Source organism: Ptychodera flava, chromosome 20 (genome assembly GCF_041260155.1).
Source record: "Ptychodera flava strain L36383 chromosome 20, AS_Pfla_20210202, whole genome shotgun sequence".
In the NCBI taxonomy this organism is placed as follows: domain Eukaryota; kingdom Metazoa; phylum Hemichordata; class Enteropneusta; family Ptychoderidae; genus Ptychodera; species Ptychodera flava.
In genome coordinates this window covers 467,998-495,456 of record NC_091947.1, presented here as the reverse complement: position 1 = coordinate 495,456, position 27,459 = coordinate 467,998, and the positions used below count along the sequence as shown (strand labels likewise).

At 36.2% G+C, this 27,459-nt stretch overlaps 2 protein-coding genes across 2 annotated transcripts in view; both read left to right on the top strand.

Annotated features, from left to right (window-relative positions):
- The window catches only part of LOC139119686 (ubiquitin domain-containing protein 2-like), a 41,105-nt gene extending 25,050 nt beyond the window's left edge, over positions 1–16,055 (top strand). Inside the window, exons 2-3 of the mRNA XM_070683531.1 lie at positions 6,871–7,107; positions 7,573–16,055. Of these exons, the coding sequence (XP_070539632.1) occupies positions 6,871–7,107; positions 7,573–7,961 (626 nt within the window). The 3' untranslated portion in view covers positions 7,962–16,055. The remainder of the gene's footprint in view (positions 1–6,870; positions 7,108–7,572) is intronic.
- Positions 16,056–19,403: 3,348 nt separating this feature from the next.
- Positions 19,404–27,459, top strand: part of LOC139119685 (serine/threonine-protein kinase 10-like) — a 50,958-nt gene continuing 42,902 nt past the window's right edge. The window contains 1 exon segment of the mRNA XM_070683530.1: positions 19,404–19,708. Coding sequence (XP_070539631.1) covers positions 19,559–19,708 — 150 coding nt within the window. The 5' untranslated portion in view covers positions 19,404–19,558.

The window sequence follows — 27,459 nt, the reverse complement described above, 5'->3', positions numbered from 1 at the left end:
ACTTCAGTGAATTTATACAGATGAGTTTATGAATTCCCATATGATAAACTGGCAAGAGATGAATACACAAGAAAACTACAATTTACTAGGCTTCTGTATCACTAAATTGTTGTTGAGTGTGTGATAGTTCTTTCAGTGAAGAATTCTTTGACAGCTTTTAATACCAGATAGAGTTTTAAAGGCTTGTTTTGGCACCAGATCGTCTCTTCAGAAAATTTACCCACTAAATTACAATTTCAATGGAAAACAAAAGGTTGTCACACCTCCCTAATCCCTCTACAGACTAGAACAAAGGCGGTCCCAGGGATTGCAAAAAGGCATTTAAGTTTCTATGGAATAAAAACCACACTTCTGTATGCCACACAGTAATGTCCCATGCATATTTTGTTGCACTTGCTTCTTTATCGTGGGTTAAATGTGATCTTTGTTTCATCGCAATCAAGGCCTGAATATTTCTCAAAAGAATGGTATTGCTGCAAATTTTAAATTGTTCTTTTTATTGATGGCACAGTATGTACTACAGTGTAAGGTGAAAGAGATTTGTAAATATAGTTTGTTAAAGAGAAAGTTGTTAGAAATGCACATGGAAGATGTGTGGAACAAGCTTAGTATTCTTTCATGATTATAACAGAGGTGATAGAGAAATTGTACTTTGTAAGTGATAGTCAATAGTGTTATCAAGTCTGTCGTCTTTCAGCCAATTTTTTGGGGTTTTATGTTTGTGCGGGTGATGTACTATAAGTAGAAGTGACACATGAGTCTGGCTTTAATGATTGAAAGGTGAGTTGTGATGCATTTCTTGGCATCACAAATCATGGCCTTTGCAAATGAGAAACATTGTATATGCCACTTAGAATGTTTATGTACATATACTTTGTTTTTATGAAGTTCATTTTCATTCTCACAGTGGAAACTGTTCAATGTAAAAACAAGGATGATTTTTTTTGAGGTTTTATTCAGCATGCAAGTCTTTGTGAGTGACTGTTTCCAAAATTTTGTGTTGTACTGCTATTATCTTGTAGTACCCGTTATATAACTACGGTAGTATAAACAGTAATCATTCCTTCACAATGATATTTTGATAAGTTGGCCTTTGAACCAAGCTCCTGTATGAAAGTTGAAACAAAGACACACAGACGTAAATAAGAGCAATGAAAAGTGTGAAACATGTAATGCAATTAGTACTGATATACGGTAAACTCTATGATCCCTGTAGTTTTGAAATGAAATGGATTCACTAGACTTTACGGCTGATGGTATATGTTCAGTTCTGACACAGTCACACTCACAGTGAGTGTGTGCTGATGGAATAAAGTTTTATCCCTTGCATGCACGGTTACCCTGAAATGATTGCTTGGACAGTGAAAATGCAAATTGGTACAAAATATGGTCGTAAATTTGAAATGGTCTTTCTGTTCAATTTCTGTACTATAATATCTTCATCATCTGTGGTCATATTGCTTGAGATCAGGAAATGTCATTCAGTGGAAACAATTAGGTTTAGCCGATATGTGTACAGTTGAAATCATGACATGGTGATACTTACCAAAATACTACATATGAACAGTGTACAATGGTACTGCGGTACAACAGCTAGTTTTGGTAAAGGAGTGGGTACATCTGCGGGCTGAGTTCACAAGCTGAATACTGTGTATCTCAATATGCAAATGGAGAGTAGGACAAGAAACAGTCATTTTCATTAAAAAACAAAAATCGTAAGAAAAATTATCAAAGTTACAGCCATTGGCCCTTTAACATTATTACTGTTCATGTACACCAGGAAACAGTCAGATATCATACATATACAACATTATAACAGAATAACATGAACCATTCAATAGTTGCAGCAATATTGGATCTCAGAAGACATTACATCTACTGTAAAAAGTCCTGTTTCTCGTTTTACCTGAGGCAGAAGCTCCCATGCATGTTATGCAATTGTCTCAGCCTGCGGCATTGTGTCATTTGAACTTAGAGTGTATCATTATGCTGCCTAATGTTGCACAGAGAGCTCTTAGAAGAAATTTTGTCAACTCTTGGTATCCAAGGCCGTAGTACCCCATGCACATCCTGTAGGGAGGGCTCAAAAGTGCACGAACATGTCATTCTAACTACCACAACTCCCTTAGAATACAATAATGCATCCTATATTTCTTAGAAACTTGACTAATTAAAGTTTTAAATCTATTGGTTCAGTAGATAGCCATTTGTGTGTATGAATATTGTGCTGGTACATGGAAGTAATTCAGCCAATCAGGCTGTCCTTCAAACTCTTGTCCTTGAGGGAATTTTTATCAAGAAACTTTTTTACACTTCAAACTGGTACATCTGTTCAATCACTCTGGTTCAATCTTCACAGCATTTTCAGTGTAATACCAATAATTTGGAAAACCTTATGCAGTCAAGCCAACATGCATAAAGGTAATATGCACCTCGAAAGTGAAAGACTTAAACTTTTGCTCTAACTTTCCTCAAGGAATCTTTCAATCATTCTCTTTCAAAATCAAGAATAAAAATAGGGGGTCACCATGCAAATTTTGGTACTAGAGAAACAAATAACCCAAGATTTACCGATATTAGAAATTCAAAATGGCCGCCATCCCTGTGTTAACTCTATGGAGGAAAATAAAAAATTTCGAATTTCAAAAAACTAAGCCAGTGGAAAGTTTTCTTTCACCAAGAGCTTTAAAATGAACCCCCACATGTGGTATATCAGAAGAGAATTGTAAAAGTTTGAGAGTCCGAATGTCTGTCCCTGAGGTGCGTTCTACCTTAAGCAATAGATTCATATCAAGTGTACTGTAATATACCCCAGGTCTGTAGGATTCTTATAATCATTAAAAGCAGTCTGATTGTGTAATAGCAGAGAGATTGTGAAATCCAAGTTAGTGGCTGACCAGTTTACTTATTTCTGTCTGAGAGTACACTCAGTGTGACAGAATTCGGACAGGGTAGTAAATTTCGCCTAAAGTCGTTTCGTAAATGACCAGCAATAAGAAATCTTATTACCATACCTTTCGAAACTTTATTGTGGTTATTGTCAAACTCAGTTGATACGACGGGAGTGATATTTCGGGGTCAAAGTTGCCAAAGTTTTGACCCCATGTCGATGGCGTAGTAATCGGACTGCAATCCCAGAAATCGGACGTCGTGTTTGGAATGTGATTAGGAGCTAAGTATTGATAATTTGAAACTTCAAACCACCAATTTTTAATTTCGATGTGTTTAGTAAACTGTATATAAGAATATTTCATGATAATTAGTTATGTTTAATCCATGGACGACTCAACTATATTTCGACGTGTATAGCGCTAGATATCGGACACGGGCTGCCTCTGTGTGTGTTGCTTTCGGCACCTTGTATCGTACGGTGTGGCTAACTTCGCTAAGTTTGTTCAGTGAGTATTACTTATAATTGTTTCCATTGCATATTTTGTTTGTATTAGAATCGCACAGGCATTATTTAATACAAATAGCGAGTATATTTCATCGTACGACATTATTTACCTGTCAAGTTTTTACGCGGTAAGTCACTTACTACGTTTACACAATTATGCTAAATATTGTCTGTCCGAAAACTTGTACACTTCATACGTTCATTAAATGTACTTTTTTTCTAGAAACAACTGCGCAGTTTTCGTTAAAACTACATGCAATCGTAGCGAACAATGGAAAGAATATTTTCAAAATCATTATTCTCCCCCACATTCGAAATTCAATGCTAAATAAGGACTTTATTCAAAATTTCAGTTACTGTGACCTGACGGCAATATGTTGACAGTATCACTGACGCGGTGTCAGACGACAATTTGTGACCGCCGCTCGTAGCAAACTCAATAGCTTCTACCAAAAAAAACTATCGAAAACGGGACAACAGTGTCACCTGACTTAATATGACGTCACATGACCTGTAAAACGCTATCGATACGGAGCGAAGTGAGTGTAACTAACAGCATGTCACTAAATGTCCGAAAACTGAGGTCGTCCGAAAACTGTCACACTGAGAGTACGCTGAGAAAAACATCAGTACCCTAGGCACATTCTACCTTTAGAGCCAAAAGGTTTGAATATTCTGCTCATGTATACTGGTGTGTCACCTGAATGCCATACCAGAACTTTATCACTTCAGATCGGAAGCCAGGAATATATCTTGGTTTCTGCAATCATGCATTCTGCACTGATGATGGTAGGTTTTTTCCTGTTATTTGTGAGCAGTGTGGTACTTAGTTGATATGTAAGGCTTATTGCATCTACCGTCATCCACACATGAACCCTCCACTCTTTGAATCAACAGTCACATCGTGTACACTTTCAAGACAATTTCTCGGTGCAGCAGATATTAGATATCCTCATTATGTGGCCACATCCAGAAATTCTGTGCATACTGAACTTGTGTACCAGTTGTGTTGTTGGTGGTTTTTGAAAAACTTTTGTAAACAGTAATTAATACCTGCACTGTCCATGTTTTACTATAGTTGCTCGTTTCATTCATTGATTAAGACATTTAATCATCAAGTAAACTGTAGATCATGTTGATATTAAAATAATTTCAATTTTGCATGTTGGTAATTTATAAAATTGTCGCATTTATTCATATACCGTAAAGTTTGAAAATATAATACAAGCCTGTACATACAGCTTTACAATCCTTGCCTGTACGTAAAATGATAAAAATTATTAAATATACATTCTGTATTTGAAAGTACTCTGGTATCTATAAAAACATGTATGACAGTGTATTTTCTTGTAAGCCATGGATTATATGCTCATATATAAAATTATTTTCCACAGGAAAAATTTATCCCAATGTTTTGATATAATGACATCGAACAGAGTTTCCGATGTAAAAATGTAAAATCTATGGTTCTGATTGTTGTCATGGCAATGAATCACAAATCATCTCTCTGTGGAGTTTCAATTCAGAATAAAGGCAATTTTTTGTCGAAAACTCATATGGGCTTTGGATCTAATCTGGGGAATCTTTCCTTCGATTCTTAATGCTTGAACACATCTATTGATCTGCCATCATGCTCACATAGCATGATCTAACCTTCAATAGCATAATTCAGTTTCAGATGTCTGCATGTCAGAAGACAAATGAACTTTGCTATCTTCTTGCTGATACCTAGCATACAAATGGAATTTAATTTTTGTATTGGAGGTATTGGAGTGCTGTGTTCTTGTCATGTGACACTCTGATATGTGCTGAAATCATTGAGATTGAGAAAGGAATGGAGATAATATTACTCTCTGTTTTAGGAATTTATCAATTTGATTATTTGGTCCATAGCAGCTTCTTTGGGTGGAGAAATGTTTCAAAAAAGCAAATTACCACAGTTCCAACTAGTCGTTGTTTCTACTTCTAGTTTTTCCACATCTACTTCATTTTCTCATTTACAAGGCAAGAACGAATCAATTGTTTTTGTTGGTGGCTCAACTGCTTGAAGTAACCATGGCAGCAGCCCTTTCAAACAATTTGTCAAGTAACATTTCACCTCTAAATGGATGTATTGATCAAAATTGCGTGAAAAAGTTGTATTTACCGGTAAGTCAATGACCAATCATGCTGTGTAACAATACTCAGTTTAGTACATTATGAAAAATGCTTTCAATTTGCACTACTTTATAAAGAAAGTGTTGTGCTTTACTTAAGTGCCATTATTTTTACAGAGTTTGGCTTGCCTATCAGAGATGGTTTTTCACCATACCTCAATTATGATCTTACTTTGCTTTCAAGACAAAGTTGGAAGGGTCCTATTGGTTTTGTGCCATTCTGTATGGCTGCATTCCATCAATCATCATCATAGACTGATCACGATCTCAGTTACTTTCAAAGTAGGGAAAAAAAGACCATGGTTTACATGCTGTTTTGTTAAACAACTGTGTAAAGGTTTCCTGTTTTATTTTTTACCATGTTCATAGCAATACCAGGATATCCTACACCTTCAGTTCCATAAAATTCAAAGAGAATGTATTGAGTACCATTATATTGGAGTATGAGTACTGGCATGTGTTTTAGTTTTGTGACACAGTGAATATAGTTATTTGCTGCAAGTTCTGTACCTCATTTAATGCATTGTGTAATTTTGATAATCATAATAGCATTTTGGCATGAATATTAATCTGGTTACTATATATATATCAATGAGTGCCTCCCTCCCCCTCCCCATCTCCATCCCCCTTCTTTGCCTCCCCTCCTTTCCCGCCTACCAGTATTATGTTCTCTGTAAGTTCAATCCAATAACTCAGTATATTTTCTTCTCCGAAGGCAGCAATATAGTTTATAGCAATTCTGTCAAAACTTGATCAGAATCATTGTTTCTAAATAACATCTGAACAATATAGTATTTATTTGTCATGACGTATATTATTACTCCAACATCCAACAGGTGAGGAGCCCATTTACAGGATGAGATACTTAAACCCATTAACCCAAAATTACCCAAGTGAGCAATGAGTAGTAAAATGCCTTGATCAAACATCAGGCTATATCCATTTAAAGTGAGTTTGCTACTCCAGCCACACCCCATGATCTTGAAGTTGCCATCCTTTGACCATCTAGTCCAGTATCCTACCTGCCTGTGTTGCCTCTCCAGCATGAACAACTCCATGTACTCAGAGTTTTTCTTGGAGTTACCGTAAATTAGCTCAAAAGTTATGAATTATTGTGTGTCTTTCACAGTGATTCATTAGAAAGTGAAGACAAGAATGAACACAGTAGCTGTACTTGCAAAAATCTTTCACAAATGAAACAGCCAGCAGAACCAGGCAGACTTCACACACCTACAGTCTGTTGTACTCAGTACATACTGTATCTTCTTGGTCAGATTTCCTACAACTGTTTACCGGTATATGTTTTTCTATGCACAGTGCCACTTGGCAGAAACCAACCTCTCAAACCAGAAAAACCGAAGTGGAAAAGTGATGTACCTCTGACTGATGGACAACTACGGAGCAAACGTGATGAATTCTGGGATACTGCCCCAGCATTTGAAGGGAGAAAAGAAATCTGGGACGCCTTAAAAGCGGCAGCACAAGCCCTGGAAGGTGGGGACCATGCACTGGCTCAGGCAATCATTGATGGGGCTAACATAACATGTCCCAATGGTAAGTGTCTTATCATATGTCATGCATCGTTTCTTCAATATTTCCCCGAAAGTAGGAATTACTCGGATGACGAAAGTTGACTCTTTCAACAAAGCATGTGAAATCTACATCTAAAGAAAGCACAAGCAGACAGCATTATAAGGTCACCACATGTCATCTCCCAATCTACTGAGTTTGGCTATTTTAGCTCCCGTTTGGTACATGTATGGCAATAAGACACTTATAGGATCTCATTATATGCTTTGTCTGTATGTTACATGTCATCTCCCCAAATTACTGAGTTTGGGATTTTTGGCTTCCATTTGTCACATACACAGCAATAGGCGCTTATAGGATCACATGATGTTTGTGGTCTGTACATTACATTACATTTCATTTCCCCAAATTACTGAGTATTTAACCTCAAGTATTTACTTCTCAGTCAGTCTTACCCCTTATTTGTGCCATCTTGCTCTCGCTTTTCAGGAACATTGGAAGATTGCTATGATGAACTAGGAAACCGTTACGTACTACCTGTTTATTGCTTGAGCCCTCCCATCAATATGATTGAGGAAACTAGTGAGTCCGATGCAGCAGATCTTGAACCAGCCAGCACTGGCGGCGTTGAGACCACGGTCAAGCTGCGTCTGTCAACAGGCAAGGATTTGAAAATGACTGTACGGAGCACTGAAACTGTCCAACAAGTGAAACGTAGGATTCACACGGAAGAAGGCATTGAACCATCACGCCAGAGATGGTTCTTCTCAGGAAGACTACTTAACGATAAAACTAAAATAGAAGAAGCCAAGATCCCAAAGGGATTTATTGTTCAAGTTGTCGTAGCTCCTTCAAATCCTACTCCAGTGGACAACTGATGCATCACCCAGGGGATAAACGATAAAATTTCCAAGTGGATAATTATGCATCTCACTGTGGAGGTGCAAAGAAATTCCATTGGGTGGATAAATTAATATATCTTTTAAGGTGGATAAATTAATATATCTCCCAGTGGACGATATTTTTAAGGTGGATAAATTAATATATCGCCCAGTGGACGATATCTTCAAGGTCTCAGCTTTGATGACTACAGTCTTGTGAATAGTACGACATAATATGTGTCAGTTGATGTGTCTCATATCTGATCAAGAAAAGCACTTCTTTTCTGGCATATGAAGTTGCCCAGGAAAAAAAAAGAATTTAGGAAATGAATGGGAGAGACTATGGATATTATCCGCTTTTAGCAATTTTGAGAGCAAGATTGCACATCAATGTTATTTACAAAGTTACTGTAATTGTTTTGCATGTGGATTCATTCGTCAACTGGATTGGTTCACAAAGTATGTTTTGAAGTCACCAGCTTCAGTGGGTGGAATCGAGCCATTAATTCTTCCTGTTGTTTTGCTTGGCTTTTAAGAAGTCGAAACATGTACCTGATAATTGAGTCCCATCTGCTTTTGAGGAAGATTAGCTTGTCCTGCAGATGCCTATGTTGGCCTGCTGGTAAGGTTTCCAAAACATAGGCAAGAGTTTGCTGATACATTGCTTGGTATGAAGAAGAGATATGTCAGTTCCATCTTGTCTGTACGGTAACGTAACTGATAGCAGCATTTTAGGGTTGGATTAGAGAGCTACTAACACATACTTTTGAACACAAGATAATTTTCAGTATTTTTTTTTGTATTAAATGAAATTTTTTCCTCGTACAAAAATGATATTGTCAATGCATATCAGTATACAGTATCCTAAAAGATAAATTTGGGTCTTGATTTTGATACACTGTTGCAAAAGTATTTGCTACATTGTATGCTACTGGAATGAATTCACTGCTACAATGTTACAATATTGAGATTGGAAAATATTGAAAGAACAAAACTCACACATGTATTGGTTAGTGGCTCACTAATACTGACATGAGAGGGCAGTATTGCTTTAGATGATACTCCTGAAAAAAAATCGGGTCTGGCCCTTAAACCGAAAACAGAAATATGATTCATGCAGTGACCAATGCTATTAAAGTTTATATCCTTGTAAGGTAATAATATTTGAACAGATGGCATAGTTGTCGCCAGTATTATTTCTACTGTCTAGGGCAATATCACTGTGCAAGGGGCAATATTGGCACAGGCAGAGTGTAATATGTAGCTTATTTGCTACATCAATAACATTTTAAATTCTTTACATGAGCAGTGACAAAGTGAAAGCCACAGAATTAGTGTTGTACATTTAATGTTTAATGCAGTGTTAAATATCTGAAGTAGGCTTTGAAATACGGAATGAGCCACAAGTGTTGAAGTGCCAGTGTTGTAATCATGTCAGTGATGTCTCAAGCAAATAGGATTCAGCTCTTGAAAAACAGATTTTTGAAATTTCTTGAAGTCAACAACAGGTATATTAAAACTACATATTCTCTGATAGCGTGTACTGTAGGATCTTCCTGCTCATACTATGCTGTTTGAGCTTAGAAGGACATACAGTTTTTCCGAAGTTCTGTTTTTCAGATGTCATGTTTTTAAAGTTTATACCATTAGAGCAGAGATGTGCATTGAAGGCTCCAATTGATAATCAGCATAATTTAGACTTATGATAGATGTTTACATATTGTTTTCCCAAATCCTTGAAAGAATGCCCCCTTTTTTGATGTTTTGTTTATGTCAAGTATACAGCACATACCAAGTTCTCCTTTGCCAATTGGATTGAAAGATGTTTCAGTATGTACTGTGCCCTCTATCCATGCTGAAAGGAGAATTTGTGAGTAAATTTTCGGTCAGGAAGAAACAAATCACCATTCATGGTTTGAAACTAAAAGCAGTGAGATAAGTTTTGTTTAGCTTTTTTAAAGAAAATGAGCAATTTAAGCCCATGCGTCAAAGATAATTTCCCAAGAAGCCCTGTATTTTCAGCTGCGTTGAATGTGTACAGAACAAAAGAAAAAATTAAAATGGTAAAGTGAAATTTGACAAGATAAAATGTGAATCCTAAAAGAACAAGCTGAAAGTTTCTGAAACTATACTATGTTGTACATAAGCGAAGTTCTTTATTCAATAAATGAAAAAGTGAACTGAATGTGAGAAATTCCAAACCATGAATTTGTTTCACGGTAATCTTGTCAATTATCTTATCAATGTTGTTCATTGTGCACTTGTCAATCTCTGGCACTATTAGCATTAACATGTTATAGTGAGCCAAGAAATTTTCTTTCTTTTATAAATTTATTTGTTTATTATGACATGGATGATAATTTGTGTCTTGTTTGTACCAACCAATCATAATATATAATGATTGCAGGAGGCACAGAATTGGCATTGCTTTGAAAGCTGAGAACCATATAGTGGACTTTTGACCAGGTGTACTGCTAGTTCAACATGCTAACATATCCCTTCAAACAATTTTGATTATTATGCAGTATTATATGTAGTTTTAATGTACAGTCTAAAAAAAGCAAGGTTAAAGGGGAAGGGGGGATTTTAGCTGGAAAGAAAGATTATTCAGTGGATGATCATACTGTACCGGTCTGTTTGTTCCTGGAGTTGAACATCTTCTATAGCTTTTCCGATCAGCCTAGCAAAAGCTGGCAACCATACAGTCCTAATTAAGATTATAATAAAGAAAAGATATTCCCCTCAGCTGAAATGTAGCATTTTTTAGGTAAATCCTATCTCTGCTTTAATCTCTTTGAGTGAACACCGGTAGGAATGATGCTAACTTTTACTGATGTCCAGAACCACTTGTTTTCAGAGGTCCATGCAGACTTGCCCTTTGGTACATCTGTAGGCTTTATAGATATCAAAATAGTACATTGAAGGAATGCACTTCAGACTGTCATGTTAGTGGTGAGGTGGTTGCAACATTGAAGCAATATACTTTGGCAGACTGTCGCGTAGATGGTGGGGTGAACGTGAAACCCACTGCCGGTAACTATCCCATACACCAGAGAAAAGCCAAGCAACCAGTGGGGCTCGTCTTAACCCTTTCACCCCAGTTCCCTGTGTACAGGTCCAACTTTACCATAGAAAACAATGGATTTGGGACAAACCATGGTGGTGATCGTTTTAGGGTGCATTTGGCTTTTTGGTATCCTCTTCTAACGTAAAGCAGTAAGGACTTTTCTGTTCTTATCTATTACCGGATGTGGATATATGAAAGCAAGTGGTTTGTACACAAAGAGAAATTACTTGTAAACTATGAAGTTTCACCATGAAGTTTGACAAAAGGTATTTGTGTACCAATAGTTTCCATGGAGATTTACTCCTTCAACCTTTTTTCTTCATCTGGTAAAGGCAAGTGATTTACTGAACAGTTGATTGACACGATTGCTTAACAGTCTCGAATGTGATCCAAAATGTTAACATTTCAGCAATATGCCTATATATGACAGTTAATGTTGAGGAGGACCTGTCCATCCGCATTTATTTGGGAAAGTAATATGTATGTGAAAAGTGATATGTGAATAGTTGCTCTGAGTCTTTACATGAGCCTCTACACAATAACGGTTTGCCCAGAATAATCAGTCGTCCCTTAAAAGCTTGCTTGAAAAGATTGCAGTGTACAACCTCTTGTATTTGTACTATGTGAACTTGTAATGATGCAACAGTTGAATTAAAATGTCACTGTTCTTTTTAAGAGACGTTCCTTTCAAAATTGAAAAGGCACTGAACTTCCAAGAGCTCTACAATATTCTCGTATTTAATGTGTAAATGTGGAGATTTTTAAAATATAAGATTAACATGTTTCTTGTCAGTGTCTCACTTTTTGAAGTGAAAGTTTTTACTTGATTATGTTGTTGGGACCAGTGTCATCAGAATTTGTGTTCCTGTGCTTTAGTCTTTGTAGAAAAGTGTGTAGAACAGAGTCATTCTTTATTTAGTTTTTAATTCTATTTTTAAAGGGACGCATGAGACTCTGTATTGTCAATCTACATGATTTTATTTCTTCGATTTCTTACCCAGCTTTGTCATCCTGTCATATGACTCCCAGTCATGTACTCAACCAGAGTCCTTCCCTTTTTGAAGGACTGTGACTTGACCTGCATTATGTGAAATTGTGCAGTTTTTTTTCCGTCAGTGTTATAGAGCGAGTGCATTTTGCTGGCAATCAGCAGGTCATGGATGATGCTGTTCCCGCATTCCTTGAAAATAATGTACAGAAAATATTTATGTACTTGGAAATATTCTCCAGCCTCTATGATGAGAGTTTACACAACAATACCATCAGTGTAGTACCTTTGGTCTTGCTTGCTAGACTCTGTACCTTTCAAAGCTAACCTCAGGACATAAAGCTGCAGATTCCCTGGTAAACAACCCTTTGCCACTCAATACCAGCATTGTCACCAGTCAAATTATAAGTTAACATCAGAAACATTTGCTGAAAGTACTCCTCAGATGAGCTGACTACCAATCTCACAGATTTCCAGATCTACTGTAGTGCATTTTCCTATTGCTATTCAACCCAGGTTTGGTTAGGGAAAGTTTCCATACTGTTTCTGGTGTATTGTTGCATGAATTTCCCAGATCCCCCATGGTTTGACCAACAGCATTGGGGTTAAAGGTCATAATCATTGCTGTTTTCTGTTCTGTTCAATTAGAGCAATACATAGGAGTTTTCAAAAACCGTTATTTTCATCATGCAGCTCCAAGTCAAGCAGGGGATGCTGTGGACTAAAAGCTGTGTGTGTTAAAGGTATACAGTAACCTGTAATCTAAATATGCCCATATATGGTCAAAGGGACGTTCCTTGGTATTCAAAATGCCCATGTGAGGGCGCTGTTTTTAAAAAGCGGCCACCCGCTTAAAATCTGTGATTGGTTAGATTTTCTCTTTCCATGGTAACTGTGGCAAAATTGGAACAGGTGACAGTATACCTTTAATATCATCAATGTGCAATGCTTGCACATGGCAAGGAGGGGATTCTACATTATATCAGGTATTTGTTTACATGCAAATCTGCTATGGTCTATGTTTGATCTCCTGTAAAGTTGTCAGGATATACCTAGCGTCAGTTGCACAGCAGCTTCAAATGTTGCCAGGAAATTTTTTTTATGCAATAACAAAGCATGATATGCCGCTGCAACAAGAGTGCCATATTTTTATATCAACATCCCCAGTTGAAGGTCATCATTTATGTTAGGTTTTAGTTTACAATTTCAAGGATATCCTGTTTACTGTAGTAGAAGACATTTTTTATTATTGTGTAACTTCTCTTTGATCAATCGTTATAGATCAAGAAGCTGCAGACACTACAATTATAACCGAACATCAGCGAAATTTTTGATCATACTTTCCATAAATTTATTGCAAGGGTTACCAAAAGGAAAGTTCTGATAAAACCATTCAGTAGTCTGTCGCAGGTAGTACTGTAGTTCAACGCAAAACCACATCGTCTATTCTTTAACATCTTTACCATGTTGAATGAACTACTGCCATATTGCATTACTGTACACCTTTAGTGAAGAAAAATTCTGGGGAGATCATATGAATATTCAGATAATCTTTGGTATAGGGGTAACATTTGATATGGTAGCCAAAAAGTTAAACATCGAATAATAGTTTAGAAGTTAACAGTTTGTAAACATGTTTTCAGGATGAGAATGCGCTCCCGCAATCAGCAATTGATATAAATGCATAAAAACTACCTGCCAAGAGGTTAAACATTGAATAATAGTTTAGAAGTTACAGTTTGTAAACATGTTTTCAGAATGAGAATACACTCCTGCAATCGGCAATTCATATGCATAAAACTACCCGCCAACAAGCTAAACTTGGGGGTTCGTACCAAGCTTTGATAAAAGTATGGAAGATTTCATGAACAATAATTGTAAAACCTGATGATGAGAGGTGAAAACTGAAATTTAGAAGCCTGTATTTGAAAGTTCAATAAAATACTGGTCAGTATAATCATTCACCAAATCATAAGTTCTTGTGCCAGCTATTATGTTGAAGTGTCCAGACAGAAACCAGAAACCTAGAGTCATCTCTGCAATGCTGTCTATTGTGCGTTGTTATTTTGAGGATACCAGCTGTTTATTTGCAACAATATGTAACTAGCAGAATTTCATTCTTGACCAGTGCAACAAATTTCAAAACCGGTTGCTCTTTAAAGATTTCAATCTGCCATACCAATAGTTCTGAAAAAAAGGCGATACAGTCATTTCCAAGCCAAGCCCCCCTTATTTCAAGAGCAGTTTAATCCCATTTGTGTCAATGGCGGTCAGCGGGACCAGGAACCTGATGGAGGGGATAGTTTGCAAAAATCATTGCACTTTGGGCAGACGGTAGAGTTAGTAAAACCAAGGAAGTATAAGGAGTATCAGTGAATTTTTTTACAGCAGCCTATGTGTTGTATACTTAATCTTACTCTTTTGCATGTGATATTGAACCAGGCTGGTATTGTTGAAGAGATTGATGGATCAGTTTTGAGGAGTTATCATGGTTGAGCATTCAAAATTCATACATTCCCTTGCAAACTTAGTGCAAAAACACATCTGCAATAAATAATGTGATGAGCAATGAGTGGTAGAAGTAGTTTGTGATGTGAAAAACTCTTAGAACAGCACACTGTAATTATTGATGTGCAAAAGTATAGATCTCTGTTGTGAAAACATTAAGCCATGAGTTCTGGGTGAGAAATTAAAAAATTGTAAACTGAGAGAACCTAAGGAACAAGGTGAAGGTGTCACTGAGAATGAGTGGTGAGGTTTTATTCTGATTAAGTCAGTGTATAAGCAACTTGAAAAGATTCATCATAGTTTTCTGCTTTGCAGTAGCTGTGTACAGAGATGCTGTATCTTTGCCTCTTCATATTCCCAACGGAGTAGTGATTGTTCAAATGAAGTCAGCCATGTTTTCAGGTATTGGGATCTTGTTTAGGTCCTTGCTTGTAGGGCAATGGCTTTTAGAGATTATGAAGTTTGCAAATGTTGATGTAACAATTGCATAACACATGTATATATGTCAAATATGACACTGGCCAGTTGACACTTCTTTAAAAAAAAGAGAGACATACAGTATTTTTCATTCTTTTCCTAGAAAAAATTGTAAACAAAACACTTTCTGCATTGATTTTCAAAGGTGTGGCTCCATAATGATTAAAGGAAACATTCATAAGTAACAAGGTGTCGAGGAAAATAATGAATTTCTGAAAAATTGCCAATTGGTAGCATGAGGTACTGATACACAAACCTCAGAAAAGATTTTCAAAATATGTGCATTAAAAAATACATAGTGAAATGGACTTTGTCATCTGCTATAACATATCTTTACAACCTCTTGTACTCTAATTTCCAAAAATTTACTTCTATTGTGCACAATCAATTCTGGTTTATTTACCCATGAGGATCACACTTTGTTGTTTTTTAGCTCATATTTGGTATGAATATAAATACCAAAAGAGCTTATATTTTGTCTTTTTGCATATGTTCACAATTGAGGCTTTGTTGTCTGTCCCCAATAATTAAGCCTCTCAGTAAAAGTAATGATCTTGATGAAATTTACAGTGATTTTTGCCCGGCGAGAAAAAATGTGGATTTGTACCCAGTACAATTTTTATGTAATATTTTTTTATTTACTTAACAGTTGTGTATTCTGCAAACCCTGGATTCCATAATTTGGATAGCCATTTAGTCAGATAAGTTCTTCTAAATCTTGATAGATCTCTATTTACAGGTTTCCTGTGCCATACTGTCTACATGAAAATCTTGAATACTGAATTCAGATCATCAGGACAAGGTGAATTTTCCCAGATGTATCCATGCTTTGACCACCCCTCGGTATTGTTTTCACCTGTATCAAACTGTTACATGTAAGATACCAACTTTTACTTCATGTTCTGTCACTTTGGGTTTCCTGTTAATTTTTTTCTGTGGCAGTTCTTGTGTGAATTTTAATTTTGATCTCTGTGTAAAGATGAAAAAATCAAAACTGAATAGACTGTTTTACAAGCACAAGAAATAAAAATCTACAGGTATTTATAAGATACTACGTATTAGTTTGAGTCAGTTTTATTTTGCTAAATATTCTGACTGTGTATATGCAGGTCATTCTGTTGTATGTTATCAAGTACTGTACTTGTCTGATTGTAACTGTGTATTTGTTTTATTCAATACTTGTTTCCTTATTCCATCTCACAGATAAAGTCAGGAAATCTGTTCACACTGACGTACTACACACATTTCTAGAATCAGAAACCTATCAATTGCATCAGCAAAATATTTCCATTCTTTGATGGTCAAAACTGATAAAAATGCTGTGTTTGAAACATTTGAGACCTTGCTGCAACACCTGTATATATTTATGTATGTATGTTTGTATATGTATTATTTGTGTATTCATTTCCTTTTTCTGACTATACAGGGGTCATCAATCAAAAAAGTTGACTGCACTAGAAATGATTCCTTAGTTTTAGGGGTTGTGTAACACTTCAATTCTCAATATCAATCATGTGATCTAGACATGTGACCCACAACATTATCGTTACCAAGTGACGGGCAAAGCAACGTCATAGCCTGCACAGTGCAGTGCACGTCAGCTAGAAATTTGAATATGCACATGACTGGCTATGGAGGTCTGGGCTATGACATCATTTGATAGAAAAGAATTTGTTTTGCCAGTGTCAAAATCACAATAAGGATTCTGCTGTAAAAACAAATTTTAAAAATTTGGACTCTGAAACCGTAACAAAAATGATAATTTAATTGCAACACATGTAACTGCTACAAGTCATGACCGTGAGTAATGATCTGTCTGTTGCACAATTATAAAAAGCATTTTTTTGGACACGTTGATACATTCATACTAGGAAAAATCATGATAGAGCGACACTTTCTGAAATATCTTCTCGTGGTTTGCTTGTGTTGTGTGTCCTGTCATGAAGAAAATTGTATTCATAATCAAACCACATTTGTTGGCATATTGAAAAAGTATAATTGTATGAAGTCTTTGTCTATATTTATGTGTAGATTATGCACAACATGTGTGTTAAAGACCAGTTGGTATTTCTCCAAATATAAAAAACAAAGTTTTCTTGAAACCAACTTTGTAATTTTTGCCTTACCGCACTCCTTGAGTGTGTTGTTGAGCAATAAAGTAAAGTAAACTAAAGTGGCATTAAGGAATTTCAGACTGGGAAAGGCGCACTGACACCAAACAAAGGATATAGGTTTCTAGTGCATCAGGTTTTATTAAAGATTACTCCTATTAAAGTAGATCATATGTACTTCAGTGAAATCAAGAAATACAAGTTACTTGGACTACAAATGTAGGGGAAAATGTTGTAATTCTATTCACAGTACTTGTGTGCTAGCTATCCAGTATGTTGGTGCTCCCTTTTAATATTTAACACAGATAATTGTTTCCAGAAGTTTTTACTGGTATCCCGCATGAATTTCAAATATAAATTTGTAATTAATATGCTTATTTTCACTCCGGAATCATTGCATGTCATCAAGGAATTCGTATTTCAAAATGAATTCTCATTGGGACGCCAGCATAAAAATATCAGATGCAGTCGAGTTGTCCTTGTGTGCAAAGAGGCAATTGAACGATGACATTGTCTTTGCAATACATAGAAGCTGTTGACGCTTTGTGGGTAGGTTACCATCTCCATCTGATCTGGTGTATTTCCCATCCTATTTGTCCATATAGCCCTCTGTTGTCAAGTTCTGCAAACTTGAATACCTTTTGTTTTTTAAATTCAGAGTGCTTTCACCGCCATTTGCACACTATAAATGAGTCACATGTAAATTAGTTTAGCTTTATTATAACTGATTATGTAATTGAGTGATCAACTTTATTGTCTTGATACACTTTGAAAATGAGATAACTGAAATTTAGTTGTGTCTGACACTTTAAAGGCATTATGTAGTAATTACTGAAATTGTAGGTGAACTTCTTGCAGTTACTCTGATTCTACAATTCAACTGATGGGATTTTGTAAACGAGGACAAGGCTCTGTATCTTTATCTACTTCACTCAGTAATAAGATAAAAATCACCTCCAAAACACTTTCTGAAAAAGTCCACATAGCAGGAACCTTTTGCATTCAGCTTCTGCCTTACCTCTCTGAAGATTTTTTATCATGTTAAAAAGTTTAAACACCTATTAACTAGTTTAGATTTTCAGTTTACCTCACAAGTGCAATGTGTCCTTCCAGGTCACTGTTCAATTCAATTCAATAGAACTTTATTTATCCCAAACACGGGCTGTGTCAGATATTCTAAATACAAAACACTCTACATTTTCAAACAAACTCTCCAAAACAGCTGACCAGGTATATTATCCAACAAGAATTCAATACTGTTCAGTTTCAGCTTGTATTGATCAGTTACATTTGGGAAAGCTGTATGCGTACTGAACTTATTGAGACATTCAATGTTGGAACTATATAATGTGTTGTTGTTTTAAATTGTAAATTATATTCCTCTATTTACCTAATACATGTCAAAGGACCGTGTTTTGAAATACACAGTTAAATGTTGACAGAAAGACAGCCCTTTCTTTTAAAAACATCTTGATAACATTTTCTTTGTTTCTTCCCACTTCACTGATGATCATATGCCATGATTTGCACAATCAAGTGGTCAAAAATTATAATGTTACCTTTACAGAGAAACTTTCCGCTGATTAAAAAAGACATTTTATTTCCACAAAAATTAATATTAAAATCTGTTTTCAAGAAATATGAGTGTGACTCAAAACTTCACTTTTGACAACCAAAAATGAGGGTCTGTCCACAAGTGTAAAAACTTTCGTGTTAAACTCTGCAATTTTCAAACATTGTCTTTTAATATAATTTTTTATACGGTACTCAAAAATAGTTCTTCCGTATTGTGCCATCTGAAATAATAAAAAAGCTTGGTGATACTTTGAAAAAAAGGAAATGTGATAAACTACCAAATTATAAGTTGAAAGTGTGTACTACGCAGAATTTCTTCGGACTTTCCAATGATAATTCAAAAACTTTTTTGCCCTTAAAATGTTATTATTCGGTCTGTTCATTTCTTATGAAAGAGATAAATTTATTCAAACAAACTGGCATCTACATAGCAGTGACTTTGTCGAGCGAGCGAACTTTGACGGGGTCTTTGTTTTGGATATGAAACGCCGCCAGTGTTCAAAATATGCGAGGGAATACGGTATTATGGTCTAGATGACGTCATGAGCAGGCGTGGTAAAATTTCAATATGGCCGACAACAAATAAGTGAGTGAACTTTCGAGTTGAATCTCGTGACAGGAGCTCTTTTATTCATCATTTGTCAGAGCCCACCTCACTTTCTCAACTTTCATGCCGCCCTTAATGTCAAAAGTACATATGTATCGAAGCATATGGTAAACGGATGATCCATACTCGCCAAAACCAAGTGCTGTGATTCCTGAGCGAGATTGGCCGGAGTACCGTGCCGCTGATTTCGATCTGCGAGGAGCCTGTTCTCTGTGAAGAAGGAAGCCTATTTCGTGGCTTCCAACGAACAGCTTTAGCACTATGTCGATTTTCTTCAAAAAGATTTTTAGAATCGGCACTGACAAGAAGAAGCCGAAGAGTTACAATAACTTGATCAGGGACAGAGACCCGTATGCCCACTGGGAACGAATAGGAGAGCTCGGCGATGGTGCATTCGGTAAAGTTTATAAGGTAAGAAAATTATTAGTCTGCCAACAGTGGCCGGCCAGCTGCGACCCGACTTCTGGGGTTGGAGGCCACTTTCCACAATGTGCGTAACTGCAAGCCCATTAAGTATCCTCAATTCACAGTTGTCTCTTCCGGTGTGTAATGTTACCAACAAATGAAAGATGGAAAGCTCAATGTCGCTGAAGTTACCTGTATATATGTAATGAGTGCACGGTGTAAACCATAACAAAACATTTGTGGTTTGCATGCATTGGGCTTCATCTACACAAAATGGTTTGAATTTTCGTAGACTTCCTCATGTGAAGCCTTTATGTCTGTCGGCTTCATGTAGTGCTAGGTAAAGTACACTGTGACAGACAATATCCCACTTTAACTGTCGTAGTTTAATTAATGATGGAAATAATTTCAAACGGTACTCATTACTTCTGTTGTAATTTCAGCCTTTATACTGCGTATTTATGAAATGTGTGTACCCCTCTTGCAAATTTTCAAGATGTGTAAGGGTGATTGATGACGAAAGCAGATTTCTGTTCCGGGGAGGAAGATTCTACACCTTGTCTCCACCCTCGTTTCACTGATACTATTACTACAACAGAATCAACCCCTCCCCAGTAACCTGACAATTTTATTACTCTGCCTTCAAACAATAACAAGGAAGGGTGGAAAGAAGAGTAGCTGCTCTTAATAATGACTCCATATCCTAAATTGTATTCTTCTCTACATTGACAAACGGTCAGAATTGGGAATGAAAATTTCCAGTCAGTGTGGTATACCAAAATGATGTTCGCACTGTATTACCATAGCCTACTTCACAGGGAGTATGGAAGTACCATGGTAATTTATATCACTTGTGAACATGAATTACTATGCTTGTTTGAAGAGGCTGTGTGCATACAGTACATTCCATGAATTGAAAGGAGCATTTCAGAGTTCAATCACCAAATACAAAAGCTCTGACTCTTGTTTCTTAAAACAATTTACCAGGACCATACACTAAGTGGTGATTCATAAAACCCACTGTTTGGTATAACTGTCTATTATATCAACACTATTGACAAATTCATAGGCATTCACTGTAAACACAGGAAACAAAAAATAACATGTGTGATCTGGGTTCTCAAAGTTGAATTCCTAGGTCAATGAATGGAAGCAAGTTCAATGTTTTGTTCCAGCGGCATGTCATATCCTACATTCCAGTAGCAAGTTTAGGAAACACCAATAAAAGTTGTATATGTGTGTTCAGGAAGTATTATAAAACCCCTGTAGTTAACACGCCCTGTTCATAATGCAATCCATCTTCCTTGGTGGAAATGGAATTTACAATATATGCAGCTGTACAAGTTTGGGTGCAGTCCCGTCCCTGCAGTGCTCACCATATTTTTATCAACATATTTACACAACATTGCACCAAACATATTACCCCTAATGTATATGTATGGTACTATAATTCACTTGCAGTTAGTGATATTTTTAACAATAAACAGATTACTATGTTTGTTATTGTCCAAGTTAGATACGAAACACTAAATATTTTAATACTTCTCATGTCTTCATTTTAAAGGGCAAACAAACCATTACAAATTGTGAAATGTATTAAATCAATCAGAGACAGACCCACATGTAGTTCTTTACAAAAACTGATTTCCAAGAACTGTGCGGGGTTGATTTATTTTAGGTTCATATGTCATATTACTTTGGTGCATTGTACCCTGAACATGTATTGATCAAATTTCATTCTAGGCCAGTCCTAAATTTAGCAGAGCTACTTTTATCTATCAAGATATTACTTGTTTACTCTTAGTTGCACTTTGGTCAATAGGATAGATTTTCAACATCTTATAATTAGACATGGCTATGTTATTGCCTAAATATTAGGTTGTCAACCTGAATTCGCTACCAGGTAGTTTACTAGGTTTTGAGTGCTGTTTTGCAGAGTCCAGGTAATGTTATAGCAACAAGTCAAGTGTTGATGTTGTAATTTGCTGGGCTGTATCATCAGAAAACATGAAGCTTGAATTGAGAGAAAAATTAGGGTGGTTGAGTCACTGAGGTCACTGAGTCAATGTTCAAGAGTTGTAGGTCCAATATCACAGATAATTTCAACAAAGACAATTCTCAATGATGTAACATTGATTTCACCATGACACCCATTTGAATATATTGTTGCCATTATTGGTGCATATTTGGATTCACTTATTCAGAAATGTCAAATCAGAGGCTATATTCCCAAGAACACCCCCTACATAGTTCAGATTTTTGTTGTCACCCATGAACCATTGATCAACAAGACAACACTGCAGCACTTGTTTATCAATTTTCCATTGCTACGGTAACTGCATAGTGGACATTTTGAATCTAGACAGTACTCAGAATATGAATTGTATTTACAAGTACATGGAGATACCGTGTATCAAACATTGCACTATTCACTGGGAGAAGTATAAGAACAGGTAGGAAAACCTCACAATTATTGCATACATTATTGACATTCTTCAAAACCCTGCTAATTGCTTCTTTCCCCATACAGATTTACATCTAAGCTGTGTCATTTCAAGACGTCTTTGCATTCATAGGGCCTTTGCAGCTCCACTGTGTTTGATTAACATTAAATACATTAATAAGTTATTTCATTCCTTCATTGTTGACAAATTAAAAAAAATTGCTCTATTCAGTAAAAATTCAGTGGTAATATTTGACTTTAATCTTTACTCATTAACATAATAATTGGTCAAAGACATTTGTTTATTTATTTACTTATTTATTTATTTGTTGGTTTGTTTGCCAAGGCCATGCCAGGGCCACTAACAGATAAAAAAGAAGGGAAATGCAAATAAAATTATTGTTTCAAAACAAATGAAAGTACGGAAACAAAAGAAACTTTTCAAAATCACAGATTTATAGTGGAATGCATGCATAACAAAATAGAAACTAGATTGTCATATGTTTTACCATTTGAAATTTGTTAGGGAACAGTGTACATGTACATGTAATAATCCCTCTCTTGTATTTTGTAATGTGATTGCTATACTGTCACTGTGAAGCCTGCAATATTGATTGAGGAAGTACTTCCCTAAACAAACATACACATATCATTACAGAGGAACTTACAGGGATTCTTTTGCCCAATTTATTACTTTTCCAGGAAATTATAGATTCCGCACTATTATGAGCAATGTGGATATCCAGGGAAATGTAATTGGTTATCCATATGTAGAGGTAGTTTATCAAATGGGAAAAAAACCCAGCATGATTGCCAGTGTACAGTATGGAGATTCATGGATAAGATCTTTTGGAGTTGTTTTCTATGTGATGGTATGTTTGCTATTAAACATGCAGTGTTAGCATGGGGAGTCATGGAATATCAAAGGATTTCACATGGTTGGACTCTGTTTACTGTGATATGGTTTCTGAGTTGAAAATGTGAGGAGTGGTAGTCTCTCATGCACAGCCAGTCATTTTGTAGGATCACAATGGAGGTTTCACTTCATCATGTTAAAATTGATTACCCGGTAGGACAAATCGTGAATGTCTATGTGCATGAAAAGATAAAAAGAGCATGGAAAATACATGAGTCAATGTGAGGGACAACACTATGGTTGTGGACTCTATGATAAACACATAGTCAATACTTATTACTACTGACTTTGGATTGGCAGCTGTTTTTAGATGATGTTTCAGATTATAACCAACATTTTGGCATTACCAACCACAATAATATGCATAATTCAGATTATGTCACCAAATTTACATTGTTGTAGCCAGTGTGCTTTTGTCATTTCTATTGTGTCACCATCATTCCATTCAAATGGTGATACTTTCTGAAGGACACACAGTAATCCTTGTGGTGAGGAAGACACACAGTGCATGCATCTAAAGAGACTTTCTTTTGAAGTTTTCAACGTGATACACATTTGCACATGAAAACTCAGTCATTCCAACTTTACACTATACACATGTCCACTAACAATTTATCAGTTTAAATGATATTTTTATGAGCATCCTTTATTCCGTGTAGTGTTATTTATTGTTTGCATATCAAAATAAATCATAAGAGATATATGATACATTAGTGTGATATTTTTCCTTGACAGGTACATTCTGTATATTTACGTGGTATATTTTTATCAACTGGATGCATCTGTGATGGTCTCACATGTAGGTAGCTGTATGAGTGCTTAAGAGCACCAAGTCTCAGGACATAAAGTACTGTAATGTACATGTCCAAGGCTGTGTAAATCATTACCAAGTCAATAAAGGTTTTATTCCCATGTGGTATATTAAGACACACGGTAAAAGCATGGTAAGATATGTGTAGTGTGGATTTTTTGTTAAAATACACTGTCAAGGAGGATAAGACATTTATCCATTTCTTTACTTTCCATTATTTAAATGCAAAAAGGAGGTCAGCTCAATATTTTGACTGTATTCATGTCGTAGTGCCCACATGGGTGTGATGTATACTTGGATATGAGTTTTGAAAAATTGTTGTGTGATACCGGTATGACTGAATGGGAGAGTCAGACCAAGGCCTTTTTGTTAGTAAGGCAGGGATTGTACACCGGAATTTATATACATGATTGAATTGTATATAATGCACGGGTAAAGCAATTCACTGATTTATTTGATAGTGTAAAGGAATATTATAACTGTAAAGTCCATATGTCTTGCACTCATATGATGTCATGCGGTAGTTGCAACAAACCATCCAATGATGTGTTATCCCTCTAGAATTGCAAATCTTCAGATTTTAGCTCAAGAACTAGTGTCCTGGATCTCTCAGACCAGTGGATTTACTAAAATTTGTGATGGCCTAACTGAAATGGAGAATTTGCACTACTCTGTGAAGGTTGCAAAGCACACAGGTGATGTTCATATTCTTTGATCATTTGCCAAGTAAGTATTCTGCATTTGTCTCAGGGCCAGTGTTTGTTGGGTCCCTCCTGACAAAGCAGATACCAGTCAGCACAGCCGCTTCATAACACTGGTATCAGCAGAGAGCACTAGTGTGTCACTGGTGTGTCACTGGAGTGTCACTGGTGTGTCACTGGAGTGTCACTGGTGTGTCACTGCTTTCAGTTCAGTTCAGTGTTAGGACTGATTAAATGGTACATATATCTGAACATTGGACAGATAAAGTCAGCAGTGCTTGATAGGTTCTCCTCTATCAGTGATAAATGACAGGGTCTATTCTGCTGAATAAATATGCCTAGTCATTGCTATGAAAACTCTGCTCTAATCCAGTGCCAAAATGTCGCACAAATCTGCTCCAATGATGTCATTGCCTGTAAGAAGTTCTTCAGTAGATACTCTCAGTCACAGGAGTAGTACACAAGAAACAAAGATATCCAAAATAGAGTGTCACTATGACAACTTTTCCCTGTAAATATTCATGGAGGAAGCTTTCCACCTGAGCTGGTGTTTCAAAGTCTCCCTTTTTGTCCATAGGTCCATCTTAATTACCATGTTGTACCATAGCATAGAAGGATGTGATGTAGGGTTAAAAGACGCCTACAGCCTTTGACTACATACAATGTTTACACAAGTCATAAATTAGAGTTGGAATAATTTTCCCCAGAGTGTCAATCAAAAATGGCCTAGTTCACTCCACAACATGTGTCAACAAAAAAGTGAAACTTGATACCGGTAATAATGACTCTGCAGTTAACTGAAAGTTTAAGCAAGGAAACTCAATTCCCACGTGAATCGCTTCATTTCATTCAATGGCAAAGAGTTGGAGCCATGTACTGGAACGGAGTCTTTTAGGGTTAAGGCACTTTTTGATTTTCAGATGTCTGATAGTCTAGTGGAACAGGTCAGCTTTGATTGGTAATGGACACCAGTGTTACCCCTACTACATTGTGTAGTGTTAACAAGTCAACCATTTTACAAAGCATGGAGTCCCGAAGCTGATCTTTCAGTGTCCACTCATGGCTAAGGTCAGTGAAGTAATATTTCAAATGACCCTAGCCTGGTCAGGGGTGGGAATAATGGTTTCAGCAAACCATCAAAGTAACAGTTCACTGCCCTGGCAAGGTCTTACATCAGTTTGTATCTGTGTTTTGAATAGCTCAAGCCGCCGCCTTATCAAATTTTGCATATTCATAATGATAGTAATCATGCACAATAATACTTAGGCCATAATACTTAGGCCAGCGAGCAAAGTTTTAATCTCCATAGGTATTTATGTATATTGAAAAAGTATATGTACTTGTTCTGAAGTTGCAGAAAACGTCATATTATCTCAGAGTATGAAGTGTTTTTAATAGAAAAATTGTTAACTCTCATCTTAAAATATGGCAACTTCAGTGTTATTATTATAATTGAAGACTTTATAAGAGCATAAGATGCCTGATATAAAATCAGAATTATATGAAGGAGGACGGAGTGAGATATAACAGGTGTCTGGCCATTCTATCCTAATTACATCAGATGTTTAGTATTTGTCTTCATCCAACATATCCAGTCCCTGACTGTGCTCAAAAATTTACTGAATTCTACTTATGTACAGGGATGTCAGTCAAATGTAATATTTTTATATTTCATTAAAAATTGTTCAGGATTTCAAATTAGTCCATTGTTTTGTTCAGCAAGTTCTTTGATTGCGAAGATAGTAAACATTTGACCATCTGACTGTGACCAAATCAAGGAATAATAATCTAATCATTGCACTTTACAGAATGAAGATCATGTTCTAGTCCACAGAGTGCATCAAGTTCACTGTAATATATGCTGCTCCTGAGGAAACAAACATATATTTGTCAGATTTTCAGAGATGAAACTAAAAAATATCAAGTTGTTTTAATACAGTTTCTCTATAGTTACAACAATCAGAAATTTTTTTTGTTTGAAATTCATAAGAAGTGGGTACACCAGATAGCTGAATGCATTCACATTTGATAGCAGTTTCATCTCACTTCACTTCCGCTTTGTTCTCCAATCACAGCTGATTCTCTCCCGCCCTTCATGACACACCAAATTTTTGTAAACGTAGGCGCCTGATTGCTACACACATTGTCGTGCTTTGCCTACCAGTACCTCTTGACCTTCATCGCTCAAAGTGTGATCACTGACCTCATCATTGGTACGGAACAGAGAAGTCTCATGCTATCTTTACCACAAGAATTGTCAACATTATACCTGATATTATCCCCTGTTAAGTGAATTCTTTTCAGTGTTCACATACCTGTGTTGTTCAAGTGTCAATCCGGCATACCTAGTTCCTGTCCATGTGATCAAGCATGAATAACCCAGTAAACAATTGCCTCTATCATCAAATTTCCTTATGGCATATATTGTAGTACAGTGTTCATTCAATGCATTTCAATATTTATTCATCCATTCATTCATGAATTAATTTATTTATTCAGTATATTTTTGAATTTTTGCTATCTCGTACATTTGATCTCAGGTGAAGATCACAGCATTTTGACACATCCTCTTTGGAATTATTTTCATAAACATGACCCACTGGAAGGATTACTTATGTGTTGAGAGACTTGCATGAAATCAAAGTGCATTTACAATCATGAGTTGTGTGCAGGGCTTCATTTACATGTGGTTGAAGTGTGAAGTGTTCCCTCTGTCCACATTGCCATAATATTTCTTCAAACATTTCCTGCTTCTCTTTATCACAAGGGGAAAGTTCACTGATTTCAGCAAACACAGAGTGTCATTCCATCTGATTTATGAAGGACAGGTACTGTGTCTGTCTTCATAAATTGCTTATTAACAGTCTCCCACCAGGCCTTAATTGG